Below are 23,680 nucleotides of genomic sequence, written 5' to 3'. Positions count from 1 at the left end.
TTTGTGTGCATGCACATATTATGCTCTAGGTGTGCTCTGCATGCCCTTCATATACTACTGGAGCAGTAACGGTAGTGGAGCCATCAGGGGACAGAGGCCTGCCGCCCCCCCCCCCCCCCCCCCCCCACACACACACACACCAGCGTCAAGCCAGCACCATGTGGAGCTGTGAGTGAATGGTGAATGGTCATCAATGTAATCTGCATCTGAACGTAGCACCCACAGTGCCTATCCACATTAAAAGCGGCGGAACTATAGAATAGACAGTAATTAAAACATAGAAGTGTGGCTACTAGATATACAAATTAAAGACTTTAGAATAAAATGGACACAGTAAATAATTATACAAGTCGCTTCTAGTTAGTAGAAACTTGTTACTACTCTCAAACGAAACGGTTGGCTGTGATGTCCTCCTGACGATACGAATGCTGCTGGTACCCAACTACCGAGTTCTGTAGCTGTAACTGAGTACTCTCAAAAAAAGGAGGAGCTGTTGTGGTAAGCATTTGCTCTAGGAGAAACTGAATATTCTGATTGTCGAATTCTAATCAATACAGTTACGTCAGCACATGGCCGACTGCTATGAATTTATTAGGTGAAAACATACCATCAGGAACATTTTAGTATGTATTTTGACCTCAGTTATAAGGGGTAGCCAAAAGAAAAAGAGGTAACGTAAAAGCATAAGTAAACACTTTATTGTTTCAAAAGTAATCGCCAGAGCTGTTGATACATTTATCCCGAAGTGTCAGAAGATGGTCTCTACGTTGATTTAATGACTTTTGCAGTTGCCTATGGAACCATCATTGTGCTCGAGCATTCATTTCTTCTTTCGATACAAATTAACGACCACGAATGTCTATTCAAGGCTCTAAAAACATGGGAGAGGTTGGCGGTGGAAGGGGGATCTGCTGCCGAGACTGTTTCAGAGACACTGCAGAAGTTTTGCTGTGAAGCCCTGTCTACATGAAACATGTGGGCAGGCCCTGACACATCTTCCATTCAATCTCGATCTCTCTCCTGTCGATTTCTATATTTTTGGAGCCTCGAAGCAAGAAATTTGTGGCCGTCGCTTTGCTGCGGACCAAGAGGTACATCTTGGGTACAATTATTGTTCTGCAGGCAACCGTGGACATTTTAAAATGGAGGCATTGACCATCTTGTCTCAGAGCGGGATAAGGAGTTGTGGCGATTACTTTGAATTAATATACAGTTTACCTACGTTCTGCACCGACTGTCTCGTCTTCAGGTGAGTGCCCCTTATATACAGGAACATCAACCTGAACCCAAAATTTTATAACTGTGTACTTTTGAAGGTTACAAACTACACGTAAGAGGTGCCGTTCCATAAACGGTTACGTGGATTTATTTGGGGTGCACGAACATCCAGATGTCTAGTAATATCGCCAAGGCGCAGGAGGCTCCGCGGTTTCCAGCCGTGGTCGAGGCGTCGGAATGCCTGGGGCGGCTGCGCCACACGCCGAACCTGACGGGCACGTGCTCGACGATCCAGTCGCGGTAGTAGCCGACGAAGGTGAAGTTGTTGACGGTGTGCACGGTGTCTGCCTCGCACCTGTCGTTGGGCAGCAGGCCCTCCTTCCGAAGGGTGCCGACCAGCAGGTTCCGGCACACGAGCGGCGCTCCGGCGTCGCCCATGCACGGCCACCTGGGAACACGAGGACACCAGCACGCCTTCCACCCGTGTCGACATTCTGTGCTACGACCTGTGCTACATTCGACGCGGATAGCGTTTAACACCCAGCGTTTGTAGCTTGACAAACAAGTAAATGAAGACTGTAATTAAGAAAAAAAATACAAGCTAGTCCTCGATGCCGTGATGGCCCAAGGATGTCTACCGGCCACCGTGTGGCGATTCTTGCGGATGCGGTGTGCTGGGGCTTTTGGTCAACTCACCCTTCCCCGTTCTTTTTACGGACTTTCCACGCCGGGGTACTACTACTATTCATTCACGCAGCTCCTCAACTGCCAGCCTTTTCATTTCAGCCTTTTCATTACAGCCTACATCCTTCGTAATTTGCCCACCCTATTCTGTCTTCCTCTACAGTTTTCTCCCTCTACAGCTGCCTCTAGCACCATGAAAGTTATTCCCTGATGCCTAGGCAGATGTTCTTGATTGTGTTTTCCATATATTGCTTTCCTCGCCGATCCTGCGGAGAACCTTCTCATTCCTTACCTTATCAGTCCTCTCATTTTTCAACATTCTTCTGTAGCGCCACATCTCAAATTCTTAGATCTCTTCAGCTCCGATTTTCCCACTGTCCATGTTTCATTACCGTACATTGCTCTGCTGCATACTTACATTCTCTGAAGTTTCTTCGTCAAATTAATATCTATGTTTGATACTAGTAGACTGCTTTTGGCTGGGAATGCCCTTTTTGCCACTGCTAGTCTGCTTTTCATGTTCTCCTTGCTCTGTCCTTCAAGGGCTTTTTGCTGCCTAGGTAGCACAATTCCTTAACTTCGTCTACTTTCTGGTCCCCAATTACGTTTCTCGCTGTTGTCATTTACGCTAGTTCTCATTTCTTTCCTTTGTCTTCGATCTACTCTCAGTCCATCTTCTATACTCATTAGACTGTTTATTACAATCAACATATCTTCTTATTCTTCTTCACTTTCACTTAGGACAGCAATATCATCACCAAATCTTGTCACTGATATCCTATCACCCGGAATTTTAATCCCACTCTTGAAACTTTCTTTTATTTCCCTCATTGCATCATCGATGCATAGATTGAACAGTAAGGCAGAAAGACGACCCCCTTGCCTTATGCTCTGTTTAAACCGAGCACTTCGCCCTTGGTCTTCCAGTCTTATTGTTACCTCTTGCGTTTTGTGCAAATTGCACATTACCCATCCTTCCCTGCAGTTTGCCCCTATTTTTATCAGAATTATGTCACCGAGTCTGCATAACAGCCACCAGTTGACGTACCTTGACGAAATGGCGACAAAGCAAGAAAAGAGCTTTTACTATGTTGGAATATGCGAGATATTTATGAGTTGTACCACTACAGCGTGCATTCAAGAGTAGTTATGCAAAACAACCGCCATATAAGCAGAGCACTGTGCGTTGGTATCCACTAGAAACATGTTGCCTAGTCGGATGAGTCTCGTTTCAAATTGTATCGAGCGGATGGACGTGTACGGGTATGGAGACATTCCCCTGAATCCATGGACCCTGCATGTCAGCATGGGACTTCTCAAGCTGCTGGAGACTCTGTAATGGAGTTCGGCGTGTGTAGTTCGAGTGATATGGGACCCCTCATAGGTGCAGATACCACTATGACAGGTGACACGTACGTAAGCATGGTGTCTCATCACGTGCATCCATTCATGTCCATTGTGCCTTCCGACGAACTTGGGCAATTCCAGTAGGACAATGCGACTCCCCACACGTCCAGAATTGCTACAGAGTGGCTCCACGAACACTCCTCTGAGTTTAAACACTCCCGCTGGCCACCAAACTCCCCAGACGTGAACATTATTCGACATTTCTGGAATGACTTGCAACGTGCTGTTCAGACAAGATCTCCATTCCATCAATCTCTTACGGGATTATGGAGAGCCCTGCAGGCTTCATGGAGTCAGTTCCCTCCAGCACTACTGCAGACATTGCTCGAGTCCATGCTACGTCGGGTTGTGGCACTTCTGCGTGGTCGCAGAGGTCCTAGACCAATTTCTTTGGCTCTTCAGTGTACTTCATGATTCTACTTTGTTAAAACTGAATAGCTCAACATTTTTGTTCCGTCTTGTAATGTGGGCACACTTTCATTCGTCCGACGTATGAAGGGACTCGGTATGAGGGCACATTCTAAGTTGTCTGTCAAATGAAAAATATCGTGCTTAAACGGTTAAATAAGCACACCAGACAAAAAATTAATCACCCTCGAAGAGATAACAGACCAATTAGGTGTACCGTTAGTACGTTATCAGTGAGAGTTCAAAAGCGGATAACGATCTCATTGTCACTAATAAGGATTTCTGGTGTCAGGTTACACACTTGGGCGACGTATTATCAACGTCACACCATCCATCCCCTCACCCTCCCTACGGGGAACCAATGGGAGTTGATCAAGGTCATCTAGGGAAACCCACATCCTTCCCCTTTTTTCCTCTTCTCCCCCATGGTTCAGTAAGATTCCGTTAACCTTCCCCATCTTCATCTTTTCTAACTGGGGAGCCTGAGAGGGTGGCTTCATTCTGGTGTTACATGGCATAGCGAGAGGATAAGAACGTTTCTTATTGTTAGTGAAAATGATTTAAATTACTTTAAGTCACTTCACGTATGGTCTATTTGTTAATAAAAAATTAAAATTATGTGATTTTCGTCATTTGGGCACCACCAGAGACCACATCCATGCGGGGAGTGGAGTGACCTTGGTTATAGATTACCTAAGTATGTAACATGGAACTGGAAAAATTCTTATTAGGGACCATCAGATAAAATCGTTATCTGTGCTTGAAGTTTCACTGACAACCTATTAGTGCTATCTGTAGCCTTGGTAATCACATCAGCTCGTCAAGCTAGATGCAGTGGCTGTCAAAATCTGACATTGTGGGGTGGCACCTTTGGCCACATATCATTTGGTCTTATTATTAATTGGTACCCTACATAAGTTAGTACATTATGAGTCCCCCAACAGGTGAGATATAGTAAGATTGTGATAAGTTGACCAAAGACCCCAAAATACTGAGGGTTAAAAGTCGGCATCACACGGGACACTCCGTGTCGACTGTTCTGTATCAGATTGCTGCCAACCTCAGCCACACCAAAGTTGAGACAATGTAATTGCCTGAGGAACTGTTGTCTTGTTGTCTGCGTGAGTGGGTAGATAATCGATTAATAACAGTAACCGTATTTGTATTTAAATGGATTATGCAATATAAGACAAGATCACAAATACACTCCTGGAAATGGAAAAAAGAACACATTGACACCGGTGTGTCAGACCCACCATACTTGCTCTGGACACTGCGAGAGGGCTGTGCAAGCAATGATCACACGCACGGCACAGCGGACACACCAGGAACCGCGGTGTTGGCCGTCGAATGGCGATAGCTGTGCAGCATTTGTGCACCGCCGCCTTTAGTGTCAGCCAGTTTGCCGTGGCATACGGAGCTCCATCGCAGTCTGTAACACTGGTAGCATGCCGCGACAGCGTGGACGTGAACCGTATGTGCAGTTGACGGACTTTGAGCGAGGGCGTATAGTGGGCATGCGTGAGGCCGGGTGGACGTACCGCCCAATTGCTCAACACGTGGGGCGTGAGGTCTCCACAGTACATCGATGTTGTCGCCAGTGGTCAGCGGAAGGTGCACGTGCCCGTCGACCTGGGACCGGACCGCAGTGACGCACGGATGCACGCCAAGACCGTAGGATCCGACGCAGTGCCGTAGGGGACCGCACCGCCACTTCCGAGCAAATTAGGGACACTGTTGCTCCTGGGGTATCGGCGAGGACCATTCGCAACCGTCTCCATGAACCTGGGCTACGGTCCCGCACACCGTTAGGCCGTCTTCCGCTCACGCCCCAACATCGTGCAGCCCGCCTCCAGTGGTGTCGCGACAGGCGTGAATGGAGGGACGAATGGAGACGTGTCGTCTTCAGCGATGAGAGTCGCTTCTGCCTTGGTGCCAATGATGGTCGTATGCGTGTTTGGCGCCGTGCAGGTGAGCGCCACAATCAGGACTGCATACGACCGAGGCACACAGGGCCAACACCCAGCATCATGGTGTGGGGAGCGATCTCCTACACTGGCCGTACACCTCTGGTGATCGTCGAGGGGACACTGAATAGTGCACGGTACATCCAAACCGTCATCGAACCCATCGTTCTACCATTCCTAGACCGGCAAGGGAACTTGCTGTTCCAACAGGACAATGCACGTCCGCATGTATCCCGTGCCACCCAACGTGCTCTAGAAGGTGTAAGTCAACTACTCTGGCCAGCAAGATCTCCGGATCTGTCCCCCATTGAGCATGTTTGGGACTGGATGAAGCGTCGTCTCACGCGGTCTGCACGTCCAGCACGAACGCTGGTCCAACTGAGGCGCCAGGTGGAAATGGCATGGCAAGCCGTTCCACAGGACTACATCCAGCATCTTTACGATCGTCTCCATGGGAGAATAGCAGCCTGCATTGCTGCGAAAGGTGGATATACATTGTACTAGTGCCGACATTGTGCATGCTCTGTTGCCTGTGTCTATGTGCCTGTGGTTCTGTCATTGTGATCATGTGATGTATCTGACCCCAGGAATGTGTCACTTAAGTTTCCACTTCCTGGGACAATGAATTCACGGTGTTCTTATTTCAATTTCCAGGAGTGTATTTACTGACTGTTTACAATTTTCTTTTTCTTTTGCTCATTGCATTGTATTACAATGGCCTTAATTTAATTTCTCGATGCAAATATGCACACAATGATGTGTGTCCCTATAATGCGCATTCACGAATCCAAGTTACTTAAGTCTGAAAATTATACTACAGCAGTTGGTCAATACGACGAATGCTCGCCAGAGAGTTGCCAGTACTGGAAGACAAGCAACGTCACATCCTGTAAACCCACGTGAGTGTCCTACATATCCTTCTGCCTCAGTTGCAAGCTGCCAGCTTTACTTATCTCATGGCCGGACTCGCCACCGTCGACTAAAATTAAGCACACCATAAAATTTTACATTTTCTGTAAGTATTATGTTACTGAGCAGAAAAACAACACTCTCGAAAAGCTAGAGAGTCCACATGTTTTTTTAGATATGCCATATCCAGCTGGAACTATTCATTGATAATTGTATCCCGCGAGCTACCAAATTGCGGGTATGCTGAATACTATGTTGGAACCACTGTCCCAAACGATTTAGCACCCGACTCGAAGTCTGATAGGGTGCAGGACTGTTCGTCAAACAAGGAGCCCTGTCAAGAGCCTGTTGTTAGTTTGGAAGACGGGGCTGTCCACAGCGTATTCGGTTTTCAGATGCAGATACTGGCCACTTTCAGTGTTGTCTGTCCCAGCGAACATGTGATGCTCCGAGGAAAAGCCTTTTGCCAGGTAACCGACGCAAAATGTCAATTTCGTGCACATCCTTTCGCAATGTTCGCCCAGAAACTGGCTGACACAGACTTACAGTCACTGACGGTGGCAGTCCCTGTTGCATTTGAGAGCGACAGCCACTTCTATGGCATGACAGTCCTGCCTGGTCCTTGCCGGTCATTTCTTTTCTGCGACCACCGTTCCTAGGCCGTGTTGCAAGGCACGCAACTTCAGCCGAGGTGTGATCTTCGGTTCGTCCAAGCAAGACACCTCCTTCCCGGGACTGTGTCACATCTCCACGTCGACCCGCCTTGCAGCTGGTGGCTCCTCACAAACACCACCTCACCGCCACCACTTTCGTCAGCTGTGGAGGGTCACGTCGCCTCCTGCTATTAGCATTCCAAAGCGGCCAGTCTGTCCTTTTAAGGAGGTGACTAATGTTTTGTCTGGTGAACGTAGGTCTCGAAGCTGTTCCAATCTGTGAATAGCGGTGGGCGACCCAGCAGCATCACAGCACTCGTGGAGACGTACCCGAACTCATCGACGCAGATGATGTTGTCAGCTCCGGTCTTATCGACGCACTTCTCCGACAGGCTGACCGTTGATATCGCCTCGGTATTGTCCCCACCGAAGCCGATAACGATGCACGTTGTTGGATACGCCATGGTGAAACTGCAACAGTGGGTACCACACATAAAGTAAATTCCTTAACTTCTGGGAGGCCAGTACTTTCAAATCTCAACATTCTCTAATTAGAACAGTGATAAAGAACAGTGATTTCTTTTAATCCTAGCAATACGGAGACACTTTCCCTAGGGGAGACATATACTTTATGCCCACCCTAAAAAACTTTACAAAAGGAACCAAAATTCGTTAATTGTCGTCGACTTACATCAACGATATACACTTTAAAGAGGTAATTATGTGAAACTAGGGTCCAAAACCTGAAAATAGCTTTTAGAACACTTATCAATATGTAGGTAACATGTGCGACCAGGCTAGGCGTCCCTAATGGCCACCACAAAACAAATCTAAAACTGCAAACCTCGTTAGTTGTTTCGGGGACATCGATGTGTAAGTAAGATCCTGAACCTAAAATTTAAACATGACATTTAGTTTTGAAAGTTAATGTCTAACTGAAAAATTTACCGTTTATAGCAGAGAAGAATTCATTAAGATCAATAAATATTTTTTGCCAAATTTTAAAATTGTTGATTATATTACAGTATTTTTGAAATATGGGCATAAAGTATCTCCTTCCACCCTCCCCCTTTGTATTGTAAGAGTTAATGATCTCCTTTACTAACGCTACAAATAGAATGAGAAAAAGCTCGTTAATAACGAAAATAATGCTAATGTTAGACAAAAATTTTAATTACAGTAACAGAGGAAAATGCCAGTCGTGACTGCACTATTTTCAAACTAACTGAACTTCGCAGGATGTGTTATAAGAATCTATTGTTCCACAGACTGTGGCGTTTAGAGTTAATATCAAATTGCGTCGGGTTTTGGATTATCAGACAGAACTTTTTAACTCTATTTCTACACTACTTTTACTTGTCAGTTATTAATTGTAAATGTCTTGGAGGAGTAATGTTAAATCCCTTACCTGGTACAGCACCGAGCAAGGCAAGCCACAAAAATTCAGAAAATATTATTTTAGAGTGGAAGGCCAGTAGAAAAATGCTAGGATTAAAAGCAGTGAGATGCAGGGATGCAGTTTTTCGGCTCTGCAGTTGAACATAAATATCGAAGAACAAATGACCTAAATGCAGGAAAGTTTCGGAAATGGAATTAAAATTTATCGCGAATAGGTAACAATCACAAGATTCACTGATGGCACTGACGTAATCAATGAAAGTGAAGAAGAATTATAGCATCTGTTGAATGGAATGAACATAAAAGAAATAACTTGTACTGGGTACAGAATATGGAGTAAGAGTAACAAAAGAAAGATAAAATTACTAAAGACCAGCAGACAAGTAATTAAGATTAAACTTTGTTTTAAAATTCGAGATCATATACCAAATCCTGGACCAGAAATAAAGATCGAAGAAGAGTGTTCCTCACTAATGCCAGTCTAGTAAACCAAGTACATGCCTCAATTTCACGAAGAAATTCAGAGAAAGTACGTCTGGAGACAGCACTGTGTGAAGGAAATCGTGATGAGAACCGCAGCGTTTGGACTACGGTGTTACTGTTACAAAAGGACGCTAGAAGGCAAATGGACTGATAAAGCAGGAAATGACGGCCTTTACATAACACGAGGCCAAACAAGTGGTGTGTCACTGTACGAGGTACGGAGGCGAGCCAGCGTGCCGGGGTTTACCTACCCAGCTCACTAGTTCGCTACTGTCAGCGCCACGTCATCATAACGCCCCTTTGCTTAACATGCAAAAGGATTTCACCATAATTTAACAGTGAAATAAAAAATTAAACTAACTCTTCCAAACTTCGTCAATGCGTGCTTACGTATATCAGTGTTAACATTGTAAAATGCCAGAATGATCGAATGAATATGTCAAGCAAAATAAACGATTTGATGGAGAAAATAGCTGGCTTTGAATAGTATAACTAGAGAGCTAAAAATTGGTCAAATATACAAATGTATGTCACAGTTAAAAGTTACAAGTCTCAACTTGATCAGAGGAATATTTTTGTTAAAATCGGAGTTTTTACAAGGAAGCTGAAAATTTGTATGTAGCTTCAGTTTCTCGCTAAAATGTTAAATATGTAAGACCAATAAGCTACCTCTGTTAGTTTTCAAGTTATTTACTAAAAACCAAATCTTTAATGAAAACGTCCTTATTCATGGTAAATTAAGAGTCATTTGCATTTATAATAGAAAGCACTTCATTACATTCGTGAAATAATACAGCTGTACCAAGTATCTGATAGGGATATTAGTTACACTATAAGACTGTATTGGAAATAACAATGGTCACCAGACATCTTAAAGAGGTAGCTCAGAGGTCATGTTCTACTGTCGGTTCCATTCTAGTTTCAATGCAGTCTGCTAAAAGTTTTTCGGTAACTACAGGAAATTTAAATCTATTTATACAAAAATTAAGAAGACTGTAAATAGCAGTTTTCATTATTTTTTATAGAATAGTAATCTGGAAATACTCACTTCTTCCCCCTAAATCGCTAACGCTAAAAGGCTTTATATGTAACAAAAAATGTGTGGCACAAATTGCAGGTCACGTTCCTGACACACAGACGAAGAAAGTATGTCATACGAACAGGAGTTTGGAAACCCTCTGTTTCCATGTCACAACTTATTTTCTACAACTCATTAATCATGGGAAATTGTAAATTTTCACAATCGGCATGTGGGGGCATGGGCCAGTCTTGAAGCAAGTGTTAAAGCAAGTCATCAACAAAGATTTTCTGTCAGTGTTTGGATCAACATTGTTGGTGACTGTTTGATAGCGCCTCACATTCTTCCACCCAGGCTTAGCGACAAAGTTATCGTAATTTCGTAGAGAATGTTCTACCTGATCTGTTAGCAGACGTGCCTTCGCCTGCGCGACAAAGCATGTATTTGACGTGTTATGGCGACCACCTCCTTATTTTAGTGCCAATGTTCGTCGGTTCCTAAATAACAGATTCAGTGACAGATTGAGAGGTGGCCATTGTCTTCGGCAATGGCAACTCGCACTTATATTTCTAATAATGTAACAATATTTAATGCAACTGATCGTCGTGTTCTTCTGAGAACACGAGTTTGATTGTAACAGTATCGTTTTTTGATCGTAATAATATCATTTAATTTACTTAGCAAAGACTTACTGTCGGTGTCAGCAAACCAACACCAAGTTATAAAAGAATGACCAGAGGACTCGAACTGATTTTATTGACTGAATAAGTTAAGAATTCCCACTGTTTCCTATATTTCCTCACCCTGTTGAGGCCACAGCAGGAGAGAGAAAGAAAGGAATGTATGAAAGTAATTGCAGGAAGAATGTTTGGGTAGAGAATAAGAGTCGAACGATATTTAGCTATTGTGGGTGCACGATAGGGAACAACTAGTAGATAGGCAGCGAATACAAAAGCTCTGAAACTTCAGCCTTTGGCTGTAGCGAGTTGTAGGAATGTTGGATAGTCTGGAAATTTACGTTTCAGTCTTTGGGAGGAAAAGCGTGGGATCTTTCTCATTGTGTAGAAGGAGGCTTGACCGGCAACTTTGAACTGGGGAAATTCTCGGCTGATGATTGGTTGGGATCAGCCCCCACCATGAGCGGTCAGGCGAGCAGAACGGGGGTGTGCGTCTGAGTCGGGGACTGCTGCTGAAGGCTTGGACGAGAGAGGACGCTTTTCTGAGATGCGTCGAGCCATGCTCGATTTGAGTGTGGGAAATGTGCTATATTTATGATTAGTGGTTTCACATTAGGTGTACAACCTTTTTTTTTGCAGATAGACGTAAAGTAATATTAATATTTTGGGAGAACGAAATATATTTAGGTAGGTAATATGCAATAGTAGGTGATGTAGAAGGGTTGTTTACTTTGTGATAGTAATTCGCAATTTTGGATTTTATAACAATTTCGCGGTGAATAATTTAATCTTAATTTGTTGAGCAAGCAAGTTCATAAGGAAAAATGAAATATTTAAGTGCATGTGGCAATTTACTTAGTTTTACACCTGGTACTCACCATGTGGGACTGATCAAGAATTTTATAACTAGTGGATGCACGAGTGCTAGGGACCTATTGCATGTAAGTAGGAAGTGTACTATTACATGAAATATGCGTGTGGAATTAAGTACAGATATAATGTTTCAATTTTCTTACATACCTGAAATCTTGCAAGATTTAGTAACGTAGATCCTTTGTTAAGGACACGTGGTATCTCGTGTGAAACCCATGTGTCGAATTTTATCAAACCAAGTGAAGATAATGCTTACTTATTCATGTTTACTGGAATGTAGGGTCATGTGGGGAAATTTTCTCAATAATTAATATTGCAAAGCGGGGAAAGAGATTAAAAAACTGATAACGTAGTCATGAACTTTGGCCACAACAAAGCAGTTCAACTTGAGTTTGTGTATTTTGTATGTGTAATTTTAGTGGGTGAAGTTGTGGCGGCAGTAGGCAGCAGTACAATAGTGGCTATTAAAGTGAATAATCAAGTAGCCGCGGAATTTATATGTGATAATTTTGATTTTCTGTGGGATAATTTTGAGTAGAAATAATTACTGAATTGTGAATATCGGAACTGCTAACGGCTCGATCCTTACGTTCCTCCTGTGCATATGTTGATGCAGTAATTGTGTGTGCTTATTGATTAGTGGATACAGTTGTGGAATATCCTTTTCTTCCGATCCAAAAGTCGGCATTTGTGGGAATAAGAGATATGATTCAGTAGGAGGCCACAGTTTTCGTAAAAAAGTCAGATGCGTTAACGATAAATTTAAAAACAAAGTCAGATTTTTTAGATTTTACATTGTTCATAAGAAAGTCAGATGCATTTAATTTACATTGTGGAATCTGATGCAAATTTTATGCTGTGTAAAGATCAGATGCATTAAGATTTGTTTAAAGAAGTGAATTTGTTTGTTCTAATAATTTGTATGTTCAGAGAATTATCTGCAATGTTTAATGAATAAACCATTTGTCATATACAATTAAAATTTGGGTCAGAACATGCTTTCTATAAGAGTAGACAAACCTTTCATTATTTTATTTTAGTGTCTGTTGAAAAAAGAAATTTTATTTAATGATTTTACTATATGTTTCAATCACAATCATTGGGTCAAGCAGAATTGACATAGCTCTCAAGTGAGGGCATTTATGCAAAGGTCCAGCAAATAAATCATTTGGGTGTAGTGTTAAATTGAAGTAGTAGAGGGAACCTTTCAATATGGATAGGTGGAGATCGACCAACTGCCTGGTCTCCACACTCTTCAGACCTAAACGCACTTTACTTTTATTTGTGGGTGTACTTGAGAGCTGCCGTGTATGGAACCCCTTTGCAAGATGTTCAGAGGTTTGTGCCTGTATTATGGAAGGTTGGGAAACTACATGCGATACTACAGGGGCACATCAGAGCGACCGCTACTCACTACGACGGCCGGTAGATGCGTGTGTAAGTAGACTGTTTACGTTTCTTATTTGTCACGCCATGTAGCGCTCTGTATGAAAATCACTGGCTGTGCTGTGTGCAGTCTGTGGTTAGTTTCCATTGTTGTTTGCTATTGTAGTGTTGGACTGTTGGCTGTTAACAGCGCGTAGCGTTGCGCAGTTGGAGGTGAGCCGCCGGCAGTGGTGGATGTGGGGAAGTGAGATGGCGGATTTTTGAGAGCGGGTGATCTGGACATGTGTCCATCAGAAACAGTACATTTGTAAGAATGGATGTCATGAACTGCTATACAAATTATGACTTTTGAACACTATTAAGCTAAATACATTGTTTGTTCTCTATCAAAAATCTTTCATTTGCTAACTATGCCTATCAGTAGTTAGTGCCTTCAGTAGTTTGACTCTTTTATTGAGCTGGCAGTAGTGTCACTCGCTGTATTGCAGTAGTTTGAGTAACGAAGATTTTTGTGAGGTAAGTGATTTGTGAAAGGTATAGGTTAATGTTAGTCACGGCCATACTTTTGTAGGGATTATTGAAAGTCAGAATGCGTTGCGCTAAAAAATATTGTGTGTCAGTTTAAGCACAGTGATGTATAATTTTTCTAAGGGTATGTTTCATATGTCGACCCTCAGCCAAGCGTACCTCACTGGAATCTTCTGATTTTTTTCTTGTAGTTTGTGTAATTAGTGTAGCTTTTGTTTATCGCTAGCGTGTAAGCATAGAGAGAATTTCCTTTGTAGTTGTAGTCTTTCATTGTTGTACAGTAAAACACTTGTGGCATGCATGTAGATTTTCACCAAGTATTTCGCAGCTGCGCTTGCAATTAACTAGATATTATTTTCAGAGCTATGTTAATGTGTTTTCTTATTTTGCTCTTGAAACTGTGCTTTTCTGTGTTGTCGTCTGAAATATTGTGACAACAATGGCGTGTGAAAAACGTAATACTAGGCTCCAAAGTAAACTGAGAAATGACAGTGATGACGAAAGCAGTGTGTTAGCGCCACCGTGTAATGAATTAACTAATGTTGAAACTAGTAATTTGGTAATTGTGCATAGGGAAATGGAGCGGGCTGCAAATAATGGTGTATACAGTGAAACAATTAGTGAACAGGGAAGTATTATCGATCGATCGCCTCAGTATTCCGAAATGACAGGACACAATCTAGCAAATACTGTAGATTCAGGTTTTGCCTCTTCACCGTTTTCTCAAATAAGTCAAGACACATTTTCTGCTCGTCAAAATGGAATGTTTGCAAATACACTGCCGAAAAGCATAGAGGAACAGATTCCAGACACTAATACATTATTATTGCAATTAATGCAACAAATGAAACAAAATCAGATACAAACACAGCAACAGTTAGACACAATGGCACAAAATCTTCAAAAGCTAGACACAATGGAACAACACCAAAAACAAACACAGAAACAGTTAGACACAATGGAACAAAATCTTGAAAAGCTAGATACTACGCTTGAACAAACACGTGAAGATTTAACTACTGAGTTACATAAAATCGAATCGAAATGTCAAAAAGTCTGTAATGACGTAAAAACACAAATTTGTGAGCATTTCCAACCTATTTTTTCGCGGCATGAAAATACATTACAGAATCACGAAGCAGCCATAAAAGAACTGCAAACTATTGTTCATGAAAATCATGAGACCTTGCAAGCTAAGACTGACTCAGTTGCATCTACCGATTCGGTTAAGCAACTTGCAAAAACTGAGGAAAACTTAAAGGACACATTAGATACGATTTCAACACAAATGGACACCCTGAAACTTGGTTCAGAAAAACACACTGAGGAAATAAGTTCACTATCGGAGAAAGTAGCCGAACTTTCGGATCAGTTCACTAACTTATCTACAAAGATGGATGATCATCTGAATGACACAAGACCTGTAGCCTTTACTGACACAGAAGAGTACGGACAAATTAGGAAATTCAAACAAAATTATAATCAAATTAACACGCAACACCAAAGAGAAATCCGGAAAGTACAAGATCAGTTGACACAGGTAATACAAGAATTAGATATTTCAGAGGACACTCGCGCTCCAATACGGAAAGAGGGACATAGAAATACGGAAAAGCCACAAAATAATAACACAGGGCACTTCGGAAATTATGAAAGAAATTGGCAAGGTACACCGAATTTTGAGATTGAACCGCTGAAACGACGTAATAATGACCGACATGCGACTCGTCGACATGATGATTTTGGCTATAAGCTGTTTATTACTACACGTAAATTCAAAACATTCAAGAATTCTAGCAACGACATTCATCCACAAGCGTGGTTTCATCAGTTCTCTCATTGTTTTCCTCCCAACTGGTCATTAGAACACAGATTAGAATTTATGTGTGGCTACTTAGAGAATGAACCAGCTGTATGAATGCGATCGGTCATTCACGATTGCCACAGTGAAGGAGAATTTTATCATGCCTTCCTCTCAGCATATTGGTCTCAAGCTACACAAGACCGAGTAAAACATAGCATCATAATGATGAAACATTTCGAACAATCTTAATTTTCCAGTCTTGTGAAATATTTTGAAGAGTTGTTGCACAAGAATCAGTACCTGTGAAACCCATACAGCCCCTCAGAACTCATCCTCATTTGCTTAATCAAATTGCCTGAACATTTACGGCACATTATTTTGGCAGGACGTTGCAAAGAAGACATTGAATCTTTTCAGGGACTCTTGCAAGCATTAGAAATTAACACTGATAATTGCGGAATGCGAAAACAGGGACACAAAAATTACAGGTCACATCCGTCGCAATTCCGCGATGAAAGAAATAATAACTGGACACGACAAAGCTATTCTCACAACACAAATCGCGACCAAAACAGACACCAGCCCTATGGCAACCGTTGGCAGAGTAGTAATAATTACAGAGAAAGATCACCTCTCCGTGGTAGTGACTATCGCAGAGACAATCAGAGAAACAGACAATATGGGAACCAGAACTATTATTATCAAGGTCCACCGTGCAGTGATAATTCAGGGAGAAATTCTCCACAACTTAACCGACAAGAAAGAAACTACAGGAACTATCGATATGACGACAGACGATATAATCATAACGACATAACGACAGACCTGAATTTCATCAGAACTGGCGGGATTCAAACAGGGCTGGGCGCTCTCGGCACGGTGAATTTTTAGAAGTTAGGTCTCCTAATCCCAATAACGGCGCGCGCCAACAAAGAGACAGACGATAACTCGCAGCGCAGGCAGCCACGTGATGCGGCTCGTTCAGCGAAAAATAACAAAGACGCCAACCTTGAGAAAATTTTAGCATTTATTACTGACGTATAGAACATTATAATTACTTTGACGTTGAAATTCTGCGCACTAGAAAGGGAGAAGGATTGCACCACATTTCACATGTAAAACCGTTTCTTGAGAGATAATCTGTTTTTTAACTTAGTCTTTGCCGTGAAATTTTTCACTTCACGCTACTAGTACAATTTGTCACACTGAGAAACTGTTAACATGCAACAATGTTTTGAAGCTAACTGTCCAGTCTTGAACCAGGGGAACATATTTAGACAGTATTTACGAGTGCCTTGTTATAGAGAATAGGCGACACAGTGTTGTTTGTACATTCTTGCTTGTTAGTTGCACGATTGCGTGGCGACTGTAAGGCTTGCATACTTATAACATATACTGCTAATGAGATTTTGGTGCAAAATTTTGGTTTACTTGAAAATGCATTCTGGATTTAAAATGCTTTCTGTGAGATGCCGGATGACACAGTGGTTAGTTTATGTGAGAGCTACACGATTGTATCACGACGCTACTAATGACAATTTACAATGTTGCTTTTGCGGTGTTTCTGTTTTATATCTGCACAGTTTTTCTGCATTATTCTGGAAAGTAAAACATGTTTTAGTAGTAACTTTTGTGGTATAGCTACAATGAGACAGCCTTTTCCGTAGCACAACAATACGTTACAGCACAATACTTTCTTCATCATGGCAATAAGCGTAATAATTAAGATATCTATACGCAAAGCATTTCACTTTTGTTTATCATGAGGTAAGTACATTGCCTTCTGCAGAACTTAGCTTTCGAAGAACGATAACTACGACACTTCCACAGAGATTATCTTACAAGAAGACGCACAGTTTAACGCTACAATACATGTATTTCAGTGATTAATTTTGTACTTAAAAGATTTATTTTTAAGTATATTTGAAGTACAATGATACAAAGTTTTCCGTGATACATTTCATTCCATTGCTGTAATCTGTAACACCTCAGGGTATAATTACATTAATCCTCAGGGGGGTACACGCCTACTTTGTGTCCTAAGCGTTAGGAGCCCTAGCTAATATTGTATTTCCTTATACAACTTTACACATCGGTACCATATTTCTCTAACACAGAATCACACAGATATCTGATTATTTAACAGAGAAACAAACATTTTTTTTACTATGTCAGTGACACATGTTTACGCAATTACGCAGTTGGATAATTTCGCACTTATGAAATTGTATTTTGTCTGTACTTTGTGAACTGTTCATATTTTTTTGGAACCATTGTGATACTATGAGAGCTTTGAATGATGTATTTGGTATGAGATCATGATTTTTAAAGTACGTTTGAGGTACATGACACTATTGAAATGAGCAGAGAATTTTCTTTAGGTTTTGAAATGATTGCAGAAAGCTACGACGTTTTTGAGATTTGACTGAGTTTTTATGATGATATTATTATGATGACAATGTGTATTATGCTGCTGAGATATGTTTATGATCAATAAGCTGATACTATATGACGAATTTGATTACGGTACCTAATTATTATGATGAAATATTGAAGAGGTGTTGATATTTTGAATATGTATATGTGTGATAAGGTAAGGAATAAGGAGTAGTGGTTAGGGACTCTGGTTTGTGAAAAAGGATGTTGGATACCAAGAATCGTACTTTAAGAGTTATGAAATGTGTGTATATGCGTGAATGTATCACAATGCCGACAAATATTTTTTGGACACTGTTATATTTATAAGATTCTGTTTCTACACATTTGCAACGCAAATTCTCGACTTGTGAAATTTTTTATATGAGACTATCACAGTAGTGCAAACTGGCGTCGTAAATATTTCGGTAATAAAGTGACCACCTTCATGTAATGTGTCGTGGGCACCCAGCTGCGTGACAGTCACCTGGAAAAAAGCCATTAGTGTGTGCCTTTCAGAGGCACAGGTGGAGAAAAAAAGAGGCCATTATCCTCGCCATTGACATTCCTTTGTAGAAAGCATCGAAAATACGACATGCTCAAACTTGAAAACATATGATTACACTATGGAGCTCTTAATTTATGATATTTACTAAAATGCCTAATGAAATGATGAGAAACATTTTTACATCTATTGTCTTTCTATTTGAGAGATTGCTCAATTTGTTTAATATCTAGTTTCTAGCTCCACTGCAGAATTGGTTAAAATAAAGTTTATAGATGTACTAATATAAATATTTTCTGTCTACAGATCCAGTAAATAATAATTTTGTGATATACTTACAAAAAAATGAGGGAGCACAAAAAGACATTTCCTTCACAGGAACTGCATACATAATTTAGTTTTCAATTACTTGGTAATTTTTTGGGTAGACTAACTTCTTGTGGTGCACCACTTTAATGACATAGATATTAAGATGTGAATAGACATTTCCCTTATCTGCATTGTTGTCTTTAGTATGCTATTTTTACTGCTTGTGGTTTTGTCATGTTTAGATATAAGTTATTACATTTACTGCTGCTTGCTTTGCCAATTTCCATTTTTTTGTCATTGCTGTTTGTACTAATTGTTTTGTGCTGCTGCATTGCCTCGTCCCTTAGTATATATATCTGAGCTCAGTAGATGTAAGTTAGCTTAAGAGGAGGTAGACTATATAAGAAACTGACTATAGAGAATAGGGAAAGAAGGCATTGATAAGTTATATGAAAAAGATTTGGGCCAACATGAGTATTGTACAATGAGAAAAAATTATTTTAAAAGAAATATGAATAGAATATAGAAAAGAAGTATAGATAGGACTTTTTGGGAACAATGATGAATGAAGGGAGATCTCCAAGAAGTAAAGGAGGTTTTGTTTGCAAAGTAATACAGTAAAACAAATCCTGTCCTTTCCTTTTGTATTACTCCACTATGTGTTTGTGTACCCTTGTGTATTTGTTTTCTTCCTGTCTTTATGTGTTTAGCTGATGAGAGTTACGTTGTAGAATTTTTCTAATAATATATTATTTACTTTGTAAAGATGTTTAGACATTATTTATTCTGTTTTTTTTAATGCTCATGTGTGAAGTTGATGTTTAAAAAGTTATTTTGATCTTTTATGAATTTACTTATGTCATACTTTCTGTAACACTGATGTATATGTTTATTTCTATTCTTTTGTAAAGCCCCTATTACTACAAATTTTATCTGTATTGTAATGTTCTTTAATGATGTATTTTGTACCTCTGTTATTGTATTCTTATGTTATAAAATTGTAATTGACACCAGTTCATCAAATTAAGTAACTTGTAAGTTACATTTCACTGCACACATTTCTGTCGGTCATAGTATGTGGACAATATGTGAGAAGTAGGGTCTGATAGTGTTTGCACGTGTGTTAATAATTCAGCAAGGGACTGGATAACAGTATTGCTGGTTTCAAACAAATTTTTTGTCAGTGGACAAGTGGGGCTTTATGGAATTTCTACATTCTCTGCAAGACTATTCGATGGTGATTGTTCACATGCACAGTCGCAACAGATGGCTGCTTGCCGTCTCTACAAGGATTACAGTGGGTCTGCACCTTTGATGACCCACCAATACCATTATTTCTACAAGCACTGCAGTGGGTTTGCACCTCTGGTGGCCCACCAATACCATACTCTCTACCAGGACTACAGTGGGTCTACTCTGTGATGACCTACCTATCAATATTCTTCAAAACTTCGACTGACTCTGCTGTGGGTTTGCTCTGTTGTGGCCCATTACCTTTCTGCATGTCAAGAGTCAGCACTGTCTTTCCGTTGGAAGGACAACACTACTTCTTCAAGACTGCATGGAAATCCACTACTTCGGTGTGCATTCTCTTTTACTGCTCAGACTTTGAGAAAAAAAAAGACTGCAATTTTACTGTGATGAATGACCAGGACTGTCTTTATGGACTGTGAGAAAATTTTAGCTTGTGACCAACATTGTATCAATAAGTGTGTGCATTTGATTTCTTTGTTATTCTACACTCCTGGAAATGGAAAAAAGAACACATTGACACCAGTGTGTCAGACCCACCATACTTGCTCTGGACACTGCGAGAGGGCTGTACAAGCAATGATCACACGCACGGCACAGCGGACACACCAGGAACCGCGGTGTTGGCCGTCGAGTGGCGCTAGCTGCGCAGCATTTGTGCACCGCCGCCGTCAGTGTCAGCCAGTTTGCCGTGGCATACGGAGCTCCATCGCAGTCTTTAACACTGGTAGCATGCCGCGACAGCGTGGACGTGAACCGTATGTGCAGTTGACGGAATTTGAGCGAGGGCGTATAGTGGGCATTCGGGAGGCCGGGTGGACGTACCGCCGAATTGCTCAACACGTGGGGCGTGAGGTCTCCACAGTACATCGATGTTGTCGCCAGTGGTCGGCGGAAGGTGCACGTGCCCGTCGACCTGGGACCGGACAGAAATGACGCACGGATGCACGCCAGGACCGTAGGATCCGACGCAGTGCCGTAGGGCACTGCACCGCCACTTCCCAGCAAATTAGGGACACTGTTGCTCCTGGGGTATCGGCGAGGACCATTCGCAACCGTCTCCATGAACCTGGGCTACGGTCCCGCACACCGTTAGGCCGTCTTCCGCTCACGCCCCAACATCGTGCAGCCCGCCTCCAGTGGTGTCGCGACAGGCGTGAATGGAGGGACGAATGGAGACGTGTCGTCTTCAGCGATGAGAGTCGCTTCTGCCTTGGTGCCAATGATGGTCGTATGCGTGTTTGGCGCCGTGCAGGTGAGCGCCACAATCAGGACTGCATACGACCGAGGCACACAGGGCCAACACCCGGCATCATGGTGTGGGGAGCGATCTCCTACACTGGCCGTACACATCTGGTGATCGTCGAGGGGACACTGAATAGTGCACGGTACATCCAAACCGTCATCGAACCCGTCGTTCTACCATTCCTAGACCGGCAAGGGAACTTGCTGTTCCAACAGGACAATGCACGTCCGCATGTATCCCGTGCCACCCAACGTGCTCTAGAAGGTGTAAGTCAACTACCCTGGCCAGCAAGATCTCCGGATCTGTCCCCCATTGAGCATGTTTGGGACTGGATGAAGCGTCGTCTCACGCGGTCTGCACGTCCAGCACGAACGCTGGTCCAACTGAGGCGCCAGGTGGAAATGGCATGGCAAGCCGTTCCACAGGACTACATCCAGCATCTCTACGATCGTCTCCATGGGAGAATAGCAGCCTGCATTGCTGCGAAAGGTGGATATACACTGTACTAGTGCCGACACTGTGCATGCTCTGTTGCCTGTGTCTATGTGCCTGTGGTTCTGTCAGTGTGATCATGTGATGTATCTGACCCCAGGAATGTGTCAATAAAGTTTCCCCTTCCTGGGACAATGAATTCACGGTGTTCTTATTTCAATTTCTAGGAGTGTAATAATGAAAAAATTTCAAATCTGCATTGGCCAGTGCCCAAAACAATTTGTAAAATTTTTTCTGGGGAACATGGGGCAATGTAAGTAGGCTGTTTAGGTTTTCTTATTGGTAACGCCATGTAGCGCTCTGTATGAAAATCACTGGCTGTGCTGTGTGCAGTCTGTGGCTAGTTTCCATTGTTGTCTGCCACTGTAGTGTTGGGCAGCCGGATGTTAACAGCGCGTAGCGGTGCGCAGTTGGAGGTAAGCCGCCAGCAGTGGTGGATGTGGAAAAGTGAAATGGCGGATTTTTGAGAGCGGATGATCTGGACGTGTGTCCATCAGAAACAGTACATTTGTAAGAATGGATGTCATGAACTGTTCTATAAATTATGACTTTAGAACACTATTAAGGTAAATACAGTGTCTGTTCTATATCAAAACTCTTTCATTTGCTAACTATGCCTATCAGTAGTTTGGATCTTTTATTGAGCTGGCAGTAGTGGCGCTCGCTGTATTGGAGTAGTTTGAGTAACGAAGATTTTTGTGAGGTAAGTGATTTGTGAAAGGTATAGGTTAATGTTAGTCAGGGCCATTCTTTTGTAGGGATTATTGAAAGTCAGATTACGTTGCGCTAAAAAATATTGTGTGTCAGTTTAAGCACAGTCATGTATAATTTTTCTAAGGGGACATTTCCCGTGTACCAGTACACGCGGATGGCACATTGAACATATCCTGTATGAAAGGGTTACATATGGCGTGCTGGCGCGTTCTGTTCATGCGTGTTTCTCATGATTCATGAGTTGGAGAAAATGAGTTGTAACATGGAAACAAAGCCTCTCTTGACACCGTGTTTGTACATTTTTTTGTTACAAAAAGGCACGGCCAAACTTTCAGGAAGCATTCCTCACACACAAATAAAGAATAGATTTTATGTGGACATGTGTTCGGAAACGCTTAATTTCCATGTTAGAGGTCATGTTAGTTTGGTCAGTATGTACTGTACTTCCTCGATTCACCGCCAGTTGTCCCAACTGAAGGAAGGTAATGTTGACTTTGGTGCTAGTGTTGACATGCGACTCATTGCTCTACAGCACTAGCATCAAGCACATCAGTACGTAGCATCAACAGGTTAATGTTCATCACTACGGTGGCTTTGCAGTCAGTGCAATGTTTGCAAATGCAGAGTTGGCAGATGCCCATTTGATGCATGGATTAGCACGGGGCAATAGCCGTGGCGCGGTACTTTTGTATCGAGACAGATTTCCAGAACGAAGGTGTCCCGACAGGAAGACGTTCGAAGCAATTGATCGGCGTCGTAGGGAGCACGGAACATTCCACTCTATGACTCGCGACTGGGGAAAACCTAGAACGACGAGGACACCTGCAATGGAGGAGGCAATTCTTCGTGCAGTTGACGATAACCCTAATGTCAGTGGCAGAGAAGTTGCTGCTGTACAAGGTAACGTTGATCACGTCACTGTATGGAGGGTGCTACGGGAGAACCAGTTGTTTCTGTACCATGTACAGCGTGTGCGGGCACTATCAGCAGCTGATTAGCCTCCACGGGTACACTTCTGCGAGTGGTTCATCCTACAATGTGTCAATCCTCATTTCAGCGCAAATGTTCTCTTTACGTATGAGGCTTCATTCCAACATGATCAAATTGTAAATTTTCACAATCAACATGTGTGGGCTGACGAGAAACCGCACGCAATTGTGCAATCACGCCATCAACACAGAATTTCTGTGAACGTTTGGGCAGGCATTGTTGGTGATGTCTTGATTGGGCCCCATGTTCTTCCACCTACGCTCAATGGAGCACGTTATCATGATTTCATACGGGATACTCTACCTGAGCTGCTAGAACATGTACCTTTACAAGTACGACACAACA

At 42.2% G+C, this 23,680-nt stretch overlaps 1 protein-coding gene across 2 annotated transcripts in view; it reads right to left on the bottom strand.

The window, feature by feature from the left end:
* Nucleotides 1-616: 616 nt before the first annotated feature.
* LOC126279053 (uncharacterized) overlaps nucleotides 617-23,680 on the bottom strand; it is a 125,434-nt gene continuing 102,370 nt past the window's right edge. The window contains exons 4-5 of one of the 2 annotated variants that reach the window (XM_049979469.1): nucleotides 7,577-7,717; nucleotides 617-1,666 (exon numbers count right to left, since the gene is read on the bottom strand). In XM_049979469.1, coding sequence (XP_049835426.1) covers nucleotides 1,366-1,666; nucleotides 7,577-7,717 — 442 coding nt within the window. In that variant the 3' untranslated portion in view covers nucleotides 617-1,365. The remainder of the gene's footprint in view (nucleotides 1,667-7,576; nucleotides 7,718-23,680) is intronic. The other variant, XM_049979470.1, reaches the window with a different exon arrangement.

Source organism: Schistocerca gregaria, chromosome 6 (assembly GCF_023897955.1).
Source record: "Schistocerca gregaria isolate iqSchGreg1 chromosome 6, iqSchGreg1.2, whole genome shotgun sequence".
Taxonomy (NCBI): domain Eukaryota; kingdom Metazoa; phylum Arthropoda; class Insecta; order Orthoptera; family Acrididae; genus Schistocerca; species Schistocerca gregaria.
The sequence above is the reverse complement of the archived record's forward strand: the minus strand, read 5'-3'. Positions and strand labels throughout refer to the sequence as shown.